Here is an 11,344-nt window from a genome sequence, read left to right on the forward strand (position 1 = left end):
TACCTTTGTTAGCTTCCGTATCGTCTTCATTCAGATCATCATCAAAAATTTCTCTTCCATCCTCCACATATCCTGTTCCGTCTGAGTAAGAATAATACATAATAATAATATATGATAATAATAACTACCCCAACAGCATCATTTGATCAAACACTTTTTGGTGACGGACTTACCATCGTCAATAATCCAGTCATCCTCCTGTCTGTCTCGCACCATTTTGGAGTATTCTTCCTCATCCACTTCTTCATAAACACTGGTAAATTCCTCCACCTGTCAACAAAGTGATGCAGTCAGTGTCAACTACAGACCAACTATACACGGCTTGCTGCTTCCTACCTCCATACTCACCTCATATTTGATTTTCTCTCCTTTTTTGGCCTTCTTCAGTTGCTCCAAAGCCGACTTCCTCCCGACCTTCTCTCGCTTTTCACGTCTGGAGCGAGATCTGGCCAGTCCACCGGTGTCGCCTCCGTCATCTGTAAAGACATGCACCACAGTTTATCACGGTTTATTTAGATGCAGAGTGAGAAATGCATGGGATACAGTTGCTTACGAGATTCATGGATATATGTGGGTTAATTAATATGTATAACTAGCAAGGAAAGTTAAAAACATGCTTTAACTGAGCCTAAAACAGGTGCACAACATATATATATATTTAAATGTTCCTGATATTGATCAAACTCAATGGGCCAGAGTGGCTAAAGAGAGTCAGTTATTAGCTATAACATAAATCTGTGACTAGTGTCAATATCAAGTCCTGATTATGTTTAGCTTTGACAGACAGAAAACATGAATGCACAATTTCACACAGAAACAGAGCTACCTTGGCTGTAGTCGATCAAAACAGACTTTTAGCTTTATTTGATGCAATGACTGTTTTCCTTTTAACTCAAAAGACAAAAGTGACATGTTTTCATCCTTAGTGTGTCACTGACGGCTTGCTATTATGTAGCAGCGTTAGCTTTCACGCTGTGCCTGTACCAAACAGCCACTGTTAGCTAACAAGGCTCACAGACTCACCGCCATCCGGCACATCCATATCTTTGTCGGGGTTTGAAACCGGGGCCATCGCTTTCTATCCCCCTGATCCTTTAACACTTTGACAAGTTTAGACCCCGGGTAGCCAGAAACAAAAGTCAACACCGCAGCCTGATCCGCGCCAAATCGTCTTCCCGGGAAAAGTCATATGCCGGAAGTGACATCATCATCACGCAGCCAATCATTTCATCACGATGATAAGTAAATAATACAAAGCATGGGACCACAAAGAAATAATAACAGTGACAAGTCAGTGATATATAATCAAATCTAAACAACCTTTGTAAAGTAAATGCATAATCCTCTTGGTCTAAGATTTATTTGTGCATTACTTCTTTAGTTCATACTTTTTTTTTTTTTTTTAGATTATGTTTGTCCCATTTCAATCTGTTTACAACCCACCCCCTCAACTCCAAGAGGCCTATCTGTTACAACATTAAACTGATGTACAATGAAAAATAGTAAAGAGTTGAGGAAGCTCACTCTGGTGACCGCTAGAGGGCAGTGCTGCCTCATATATTGATCATGTTTACGCGCGAGACAAGACGCTGCTTTTTGAAATGGCAATGAAAACAACAACAAACATCACACGGGGCTTCACACAACTGCTCTTATGTAACAGCAATGTCAGAGGCCTGTTTAAGGGTTTACAAACGAGGGCTCAGTCGGAGATTGTTTTCATGGCAATGATGAGACAAAAGACTCCTGTCCCAGATTGAGGCCACGCACAGACACGAGCGCTTCTCACAACAATGCAAGCACTGAAGGATCTTGAAATGTGCTTTTTTTTCTCACAATAGTTTCAACCTGAGATGGCCTAACTTATTTATATTCTAAGTAAACAACCCTTTTAACCTGTGAGCAGCCTATTCTCTGTTCTTGAGAATGTCATTGTGTTATTGGCGTAGTTAGGCGCGCGGTGCCCCACAGCTGTCGCGACGTACGATCACGTGACGCATCCTTTGACCAGACGGGACAGGCGTTTTTGTCGCTCTGTTGCTTTTGCCCACAACACAGACCCTCGTGTTGTGCACTGACAACATAGGTTAGGCGCTGAGGGGGATTTTTTTTAATTTTTTTTATGCAATTCACTTGATAAGAACATGGTAAAGCAAAGGCGAAGCAGAACTCACCCCTGTTGTGCTGTGGCGCCTTTTTGTTGCAGAAAAGGATCTTTCAGGGTAAGTTTATTTTTTATTGTTTATCCATTTGGTTGTACAAAAGTCTGGCCTAAATGTTAGTCCACATAGCCCATATTTCAAGGCAAATCACATCACCAAGAAAGAAAAGAAAAAAAGTTGTAGGCTATGGGAGAAATGGCTTTGTGAACCTAAAATTACAATCACTTTATTTTCGTTTTAGAAATAAAGAATTGGTTGCATTTTAAAATCTTAAGCTTCCGAGGTTCACAGCTACACATTTTGGTTGTTAATCTGTAATAGGCTAATTATGTGATTTTACCAAAGTTGTTGCCTGGAAAAGTGTTCTGCTGTTGAAAACAACGGTATTGTGTGTGCGATGGATGGCGCTTGGTTCGATCCGCCAATCACAGCGCTGCATTCATGCTGTTGTTTCTTTATCCGGGCTCCGATTGGTCCATCCTCTCCCCTCCCGTCTCCATGGTGAGTGTGCATCAGCAGGGTCCAACCAGTCTATGGTCCAACCAGAGATGCGCAAAGATCCTTCACGCAGACAACCACTCTCTTTGTCTGAAATCTTTTTGTTTGTTTTTCCAAGTCACCAACAGTCTATTCACACAATATTCGGTTAGGCTCCCTGATGTTTAACAAAGGTGTCTATAGTTATTATTGTTTTCATAGTCAGCCTATGTCTCTTTTTTGTTGAATAACACCATTACGTGCAGAGTGAGACATCCTCTTGACGCTGACCTCTTTGAAGTCAGTAAAGGATGAGAGACAGCCAGTGCAGAGTAGGCGGGGATGCTCGGGAGGAAGGAGAAGGAGTCAGTGATGTGGAGGAGAGAGCCATCGTCTCACTGATGTTGCTGAGTCACAAAATACAGCCACCGCAACCACAACCCAGACATTTTGGGGAATAATGGAGGAGCTCGAGCACACCTGCCCCCATCCCCGGACGGTAGGGACGATTCATACTGTGCTTTGTCTTTGTGTTTGGTTTGTTTTTGCCAAGGAGAGAGGGAGACAAAAGAGGCAGTGCTCCCCTGTTACGAAACACATCTCCCCATACTATAGCCAGTGGGGTGCACAGAATGCTGAGTGGGCAGTCTATGTGTGTGCATTTCACTTTTAAGCAGTCCAAGAGGTGTGTTTTCCTGAAAATCCACCAAAAAGCACAATCATAAGTTAATTTAGAAAGCAAGGATTAGGTTTATTAGCCTACACTAAGGCAGTGTATCTATAGGCCACCGTGAAAATGTGTCTATGTCTTTACAGTCATAGCTGTGCAATGGTCGGTAGTTTTTGTCTGTCTATTTAATCCCCTTAAGCCAGATGTTCTTTGCCTTTGCCAGAATGGGCTTTGCTGAGCGCTCAACGCATGTGTCCTTGGTCACTGTACGTGAGTCCAGTTCGTTTAAGCCTTACCATCTGTTCCATGTTTTTGTTTGGGATGCAGGACTGGTAGCTAATCTGGAGAATAGGCTACAAATATTCATTCAAAAATCATGGGTGTTGAGGAGGCTGCTTTGGCACACCATGTCCTTGTGGCTAAATGGAGGATCATTCTATTAAATATGTATGATAGCCTATCTGTCTTTGTTAAATCGTAGCCTATGCAGACTTTGTGCTTTTTAACATATTTTCTTTAAATATGGTCTTGGTATAGCTATAGCTACTCTATTTTTAATAATTGCCACTATTTAGACTAAAGATGAATGAATGTAGCTATGTTAATTTGCATGTGCATATTAAACTGTAGGTCACAAGAGCTGGTAAATTGTTGTAAAACTCAAAGGCCTATAAACAAACATGCAGTACCATAAATGCTCCTAACAATCGACTTCACACAAACATGGGACTTTAGACTGTATTTGAACCTCATGTTTTGGCACCTGTAGTCATAGCATAACTAACTAGTTAGTTATTATCACCAATAACAACAACGATAGAGATAAGTTACCATATTTTATTGTAATCAAAGTGTGACATGCCTCCAGTATGGCTTTAAAATAACAAATATGATCAGTAGTTGAGTCAACATTTCAACTACAGAGTACAGAGGACGGCTCAAGAACCTTTGTCTTTTGAATACGAGTAGCTCCTTAAAAAAGACAAGGAAATAAGTCATTAACTGGCTGACAACTTATCTTGTCAGCAAAAAGTAATGACACGATTCATTAAAACCTCGTACTCGTTAGGACTAGTCCTAGGTTTTAATTTTGATGTCACAGGCTTTTCTACAGAGACTTGTATTCCATCAGTTTTTCCATCACAGACTCCCACAGGTTTTGAGCTGTGATCCTTTTGAGATTCACTGTTGTTGGTGAGATTCGGTGAATAAGCTGTCAACAGATACTACACCAATCCAGCTTATCAAACAAATGTTACTATGGCCGTTTGTCTGTCATTTCATCAACCGTCTTTATTTTGTCCACTGAATGTGATTTGTTGTTTACATTTTTGACATAGCAAATAACTTTTTCATTATTTTTTTTGCATTGCTAATATTTACATTGCCCAATTTTGCTTTTTCCAATTGTTTTTTGAAAGACTTTGGCGGCAGATCAATATTTTCCCCCCTTTCCCTGCCCATGTCAATGCTCCTGCTTCCCACAGAAGTAAATGCCTCCACAGACTCACGGATCGATAGGCCTGAGTGCAGCTCTGTTTGTCTCTATGTCCCGCTGAGGGGCAGTGCTGCTGTGGTCAATATTGTAATGGATGCTAATATTCAAGGGGGCTGGGCTTGTTTTAGTCACCTCAACCGAAGTGTTTTGTAGGGCAGGGCAATATGGCAATCAATGATCAGCTTGATTTTTGTTTCTCTTTTATTTTTAATATTAACAATAAATAGGCTATTGCTTTTACTATGGTTCATGAGATAGATGTTTAAAAATAAATCTTAGCTTATTCATTAGAAAAGTCATCTGTACTTGCTACTGTAAGTGTTGCAGACCCTTCGCCTCTCATCCAAGATGCATTGTCAGCAACTAATGATCTTTTCTCAGCAGCAATAGTGGCAGACAAAGCTTCATGGACAACATTTAAACTACCAAGTACAGATAACAGCTTAAGAATATCCATGATGAAGATCTTACGTTTCCAGTGATAAAAAAGCACCAAGCAGATAACTGATGACGAATCATGATTGATTATTTCCATTATAAAGACCAGCAAAGTCCTACAATTGACATTGTTCTGTTTTTTTATCTTGATTTCTGTTTCAGACACTGACAGAACCTGCCATCTTCACAGACGACAATAGCTGCGATTGTCAAGCTCCTCATGAGAAACTCACAATCGCACAAGCACGCAAAGGCACCCCAGGTATCTGTCTACACAACGGACATGGGCAATTTATCACATTTCCATTCAGCTCACATAGTTCAAGATTCAACTTGAACTCTCCCAGTGTAGCTGCAGCATCAGCCCTACAGAACATTTGCAACTGCTTTACTTCCTCAATCTCGCCCGTGCTTATCTTTTTGAAAGCTAAACAGTTTTTATTGCTGTGTGTTATCAGTGGACCGGCCTGTGAGGGTTTATGCGGACGGCATCTTTGACCTGTTCCACGCTGGACATGCCCGCGCACTCATGCAAGCCAAGAACCTCTTTCCAAACACCTACCTCATCGTAGGAGGTACAGATTAAGAACTGCTCTAAATGTTATCGATGCTTTAGCACACTAGATTACTTAGGCAAAAATCGACTTTCTGAAAACTTTAGAAGAAGATGAATGTTAAGAAAGGACACAGCATGTATTTGCTCACAGCCTGACTACAATAAAGTTTCATGCCACGTTCTTATGCTTTTATGGTTTTTATGGCTTTTAAGACTAGTGTTAAGTCTGAACATTTTTGTTAATCGTAAACATTTTGCACTTTACATACACGTTGTCTTAATTTTGAGTAAAAATATCCCTTACAATCTGTTTGTGACAGTGTGCAGTGATGAGCTGACTCACAAATACAAGGGTTTCACCGTCATGACCGAGGCCGAACGATACGAGGCCCTGAGACACTGCCGCTACGTGGACGAAATTCTACGGGACGCTCCCTGGACTCTCACACCGGACTTTCTGGAGCAGCATAAGGTGCGCTCATTCATCAGTGGCATTTAAACCACTTTCAATTATGTCGAATGTGCTTTGTCAGATATTTCAGCAATGCTTTGCAGATATTTCAGCAATGTGATTTAGCATCTTGGTCTGAACATGTCTCTCGACACATCTGTATGTCGTTGTCAGATCGATTTCGTGGCCCACGACGATATCCCATACTCCTCTGCAGGAAGTGAGGACGTTTATAAACACATCAAGGAGGCAGGTTAGAAAAGTTTACAGTATAATACGCTCATTTTAATATGAAATTCTGAACAAATATTTTGATTTGAGAAGATTTACTGTATGTTCTTATAGACCAGGGGGAGGCAACATCAGGCCCGCGGGCCAAATCCGGCCCTCCAGTATAGAAGCTCTGGGCCAAGATGATGTTGAGAAAAAACTTGACACAAATCAGAGATCAAAGGCCTGTTAATCTCACCTAGAGATTAGATCGGGCCCAAAAAATTCAGCCCGACCCGACCCGAGCCTCACCAATTATCGTGAAATGTAGACACGAGCCCGAAATAAACCCGACGTTATAATTTTTATTTTTTTGCTGCCAGAAGCGCGGCGCCTCGCGGCGGGGGTGGGGGAGGGTGGGACGGGCTCGCGCACACATGCACCGCAGCTCTGCCCAAAAGGTCAGCAGAAGACCAGACCGGACAGCCCGTGCGTGGAGTGCTGCAGAGTCAGACCTGACTGAAGCGCGCAATCATATTTGTGAGATTGATGCTGCGGGCGGGGGCGGGGCCACGTTCACGTGTGCACTGCATGCTCTGCTCGTGCTGCTTAATAACAGTTGTTACTAAAGTTTATGTCTTTCCACAAGAGTAGTAAACTATTCGTCCATTTTAAAGAAGATTATGATCAGATTTCGTATTAATGAAACTAAAAAGGTGATGCGTGTATCTTATTCGAGATAAAAAAAAAATAAAGAAATAATGAAAACCCGACCCGAACCCGACTCTCTTGCATGATATCGTCCCGTTTGGGCCGGGCTCGGGCTCGGGCTCGGGCCTAAAATCTAACCTCTAATCTCACCTGAGCTGAGCACATTTTCTCCAGTTTGGCTTTACCCAAATCTAAAAGTTTCTTGAAAAAAAGAGTCAAAATAGCAACGAAAACGAGGATAAAAACGCAATAAAAATGCAGGGCAACAAATCGACAAAACAGCAGCGAAAAAAGCCACAAAAAAGTGCCAAAATGCACCAAATAAAGTGTCCAAAAAAAGCATCAAAGAAGCAACAAAAGAGCGATTAAAACTTGATGAAAATGACAAAATGCAACAAAAAAAAACCCGAAAACACAACAAAAAATACGAAAACGCAACAAAAATGTGCAAAAACGCGGTTAGTTTTGGGTAAAGCCGAAGTGGAGATAATGGTTAAGGCAGGGTAAGAGCGAGGTACTCAAAAATGTGAAACATACAGTCAATTCCTTTACATTTCTAAGCAGAACACCCACTTAAGTTATATATGATGTACAACGGGCATTTGTAGAAAGTGATGCTTCACTTTGGGCAACAATTGGGAGGTTTAGCCCTCGGTCTTTTGACAATGAAGAAAATCGTCCCTCCAGCAAGCAAACCTGCCTACCCCTGTTTTAGACCTTGATCATTTGACCCGTTGTACAGTCACTGGCTTAACTGCAAATGTATTTTTATTTAGAGCGTAAAGAGGGGCACTTCATTCCGGAAATGAAATGAAAGATGTGCTGATAGTGTCTGTTACTGTGGACCAGGTATGTTCGTGCCGACACAGCGGACAGAGGGCATCTCAACCTCTGACATAATCACCAGAATCGTGAGAGACTATGATGTTTACGCACGACGCAACTTGCAGCGCGGATACACGGCAAAAGAGCTCAACGTCAGCTACATCAACGTAAGACATGGTGTGTAACGTAGTACATCGAACACGCTCAACAGGTTGTCTTTGGTCTGATTGAACAGGAAAAGAAATACAAGCTGCAGAACCAGGTGGACCGTATGAAGGAGAAGGTGCGCACAGTGGAGGAGAAGAGCAAACACTTTGTTTATCGCGTGGAGGAGAAAAGCGCCGACCTCATTCAGAAATGGGAAGAGAAATCCAGGGAATTCATCGGAAACTTCCTCGAGCTCTTTGGGCCTGATGGAACGTGGGTGTGTAGTCGAGTATTGTCGGGATACTAATATAATACCTTTAATTTGTAAAGCACTTTACATGGAATCTCAAAGTGCTACAGCACAAGTAAAAACTGACAATAATGAAATAATAAAAGCATAATAAAAGCACACAAAAGTTGAAGTTAAAATGTTAATAAGGGAACAGAAAAGTCTTGAGTCCTCTTCTGAAAGTCTCCAGAGACTGTGGGGCCCTCAGGTGTGGTGGTAGGGCGTTCCACAGTTTAGGAGCAGCCACCTGGAACGCCCTGTCACCCATTGTCCGGAGCTTTTTTAATATGTAGAGCATTTAGCTTTTGATGCACCTGCTGTGACACCAACTGCATACCCTCTGTTCAGTTTTCTATGAGCCTATTTGCCATAACTCAGTTTTCAATGTTTTTTCACACTGGGAGCTATTTTTACTTAACATACACTTGTGTCGGCGACTTAGATGGAGTTCACCCTTCAGAGTTTGTAGCAAAGATGATATTATTTAAACTTTAACTTCACTTTCCTCTTTAGATGTTACCTTATTAATGTTTCTGTATGATTGTGTTACACAAAGAAAATCTAAAATGCGATATATCAAGCATATGTAGAAAGCCTCTGGGGAGCAACTTGGAAAGAACTGGAGAGCTTCTGGTTGCTCTTGAGCTCCTTGTTGGAGATTTCTATCCTAAGTTGTGGATTTAGAGTTTGGCAATATGTATACCATCAATATGTTTATCATGATGGCCTGCCACTGACCCCTTGAAGCGCGTCATACCAAAAACAACCCAATGCCCATATTTTCTTAACTCGCTTCACCTACAGGAGCCTCATAAAAAGTAGCATTTGTTTCAGGTCAAGAACAAACAGGACAAAGTGCACTGAGCAGCTGCCCTGTCAGTGCATAACTTTTCTATAGACAGTTAATCCATAATTAAGTTGAAATTACTTTTGTTTCTGCTCCTCATTTATTACCCCAAAGGTTGGCAGATTATTAACAAAAATAAATTGCGTCTAAAAGTTGACTCATCAGTTTCTGGTTAGAGATCACTGACTTAGATGCTTCACAATAATCTCAGACTGAGAAGCTATACTAATAATAAAGTTTGTTCTTTTTGAAATCTCCATTAATCGCGAACAGTAACCATTATACTACGTCCTATTCTTCCACAGAAACAGGTCTTTCAGGAGCGCAGTGGACGAATGCTGTCCTACGCCTTGTCTCCCAGGGAGTCTCCGTGCAACAGTCCTCCACGTGAACTGTCCCCCCTGCGCTCTCCCTCCCCCCCGTCCCCTCCCACACGCTGGCATAGCGCGCGACCGTCGCCCCCTACGTCTCCCAAGGGCGCATCGGCCTCCATAAGCAGCATGAGCGAAGGCGACGAGGATGAGAAGTAGACGGACTGCAGTATTTTGTACACAAACTCACTGATACCTCACAGTGACCCGGCTGCAAAGAGGACAGATGTGGGCAAAGTCGCAGAGAAACGGGATTATTTCTCTCAAAAAAACAAAAAACATGCTTGATGCATCATCGTGCTAGGCAATAAGTAAACAAGGTTGTGCTGCATTGTTCGAACAACTGGACTGGGGGAGAGTAAAAAAGAAAAATGTAAACAAAAACAGTAGGACAGGGGTTTTCAAACTTTACACACCAAATATGACTTCATCAAGTGTTTCACCTTCTGCCAGATTAAATTAAATAAAAAACAGAAAATTACTAAACTTAAATACATTATAAGCATACATTATAAATAGATAAAGTTCACCAGTCGTACACCATCCAGGATAAAGCTAAACGGAGTAAATCTGCTGTTGTGTACCGGGAATGGCCAATTCTTTTGAACTGTAAAACAACAATATTTTAGACACTTTCTTGAATGAATGAATGAAAAAAAAAGTGGTTCGAATCTGTGTATCTGTAGTCTCAAAAGCCTTGGATTAGGAGACAGTATTGCCTGCAGCTGATTGTTGATAGTAGTAAATATGAAACACCTTTTTGAATGTACACTGGAGGGTTTTGCACCAAGATCACGAAGAAGAAATCGCCCTCTTTTTTGTCGCATACTGTAAAACACTGACCTGTCATGTGTAGCCACTTAGAGACCCACCAATGCCACTTCTTTGTAACTTAGTAATAGAAACAGTCGGACGATCCTGTTGAAAAGCCATGACTTTTTCAATGTCGCTCTCACTTTAAGATGTCAGCTGTCAGTCAAACCTGGTGCATCCCTCTTCTCATCTCTTTTCCAGGAAAGTGACAATACTTGAAATAGTTCATATTTACAATAATTGAAGCTCATCGGGTAAACTGCTGGGTCCGTAACTCACTGTACATTGCTTCTTCTTTTTTTGACCCACGTTTGGCCATAATAGACTTTTCTGCTACTACTGCAATAAGAAAAATAACTACAATGCAATGTAGAGGCTTCTACGCACTATAATATATCTGCACTATATGTAAAAACTTGGGAATGTGTGACTTTTTTATTCTGTAAACTTTGATGTAAATGGCTTGATACATAAATAAAACAAAACTGTGTAACATAACGTGATTTGTTGCCAGATTCATATTTTCCAAACATATTTTATAAATGTGTCAGCTACAGTAGATGAAGTATGAAAACATGTGGGGTCTTTATCCAACCAGCTGCGCAGGAACTACTACCAGCTTCTCTCCCCTTTTCAAAGGTTTTATTCCACGTGAGCTTGACGAGTAGGGCAAGGCAAGTTTATTTGTAAAGTACAATTCATACACAAGGCAATTCAAAGTGCTTCACAGTTGGATAAAATTACAAGAAAGCAGAGAAAATCATTAAAACATCAACATAAAAATTCATCAATTACAGTAAGTGTGCAGATAAAACACTTTCAGTTGTCATGTGCACAGGTAAAAGGAACTGTTTTCAGCCGGGATTTGAACATGTCACA

At 41.2% G+C, this 11,344-nt stretch overlaps 2 protein-coding genes across 2 annotated transcripts in view; one reads left to right on the forward strand and one right to left on the reverse strand.

The window, feature by feature from the left end:
• pola1 (polymerase (DNA directed), alpha 1) overlaps nt 1-1,182 on the reverse strand; it is a 46,716-nt gene extending 45,534 nt beyond the window's left edge. The window contains exons 1-4 of the mRNA XM_079575843.1: nt 1,024-1,182; nt 349-476; nt 174-270; nt 4-81 (exon numbers count right to left, since the gene is read on the reverse strand). Of these exons, the coding sequence (XP_079431969.1) occupies nt 4-81; nt 174-270; nt 349-476; nt 1,024-1,072 (352 nt within the window). The 5' untranslated portion in view covers nt 1,073-1,182. The remainder of the gene's footprint in view (nt 1-3; nt 82-173; nt 271-348; nt 477-1,023) is intronic.
• Nucleotides 1,183-2,943: 1,761 nt separating this feature from the next.
• pcyt1ba (phosphate cytidylyltransferase 1B, choline a) lies at nt 2,944-10,930 on the forward strand. The gene is made up of 8 exons (XM_079575829.1): nt 2,944-3,138; nt 5,408-5,507; nt 5,704-5,820; nt 6,122-6,273; nt 6,427-6,505; nt 8,023-8,165; nt 8,234-8,422; nt 9,587-10,930. The coding sequence occupies exons 1-8, from the start codon at nt 3,100-3,102 to the stop codon at nt 9,809-9,811; spliced, it is 1,044 nt and encodes a 347-aa protein (XP_079431955.1). The 5' UTR covers nt 2,944-3,099; the 3' UTR covers nt 9,812-10,930.
• The last annotated feature ends 414 nt before the right edge of the window (nt 10,931-11,344 follow it).

This window comes from Gobius niger, assembly GCF_951799975.1.
Source record: "Gobius niger genome assembly, chromosome: 18".
Taxonomy (NCBI): Eukaryota; Metazoa; Chordata; class Actinopteri; order Gobiiformes; family Gobiidae; genus Gobius; species Gobius niger.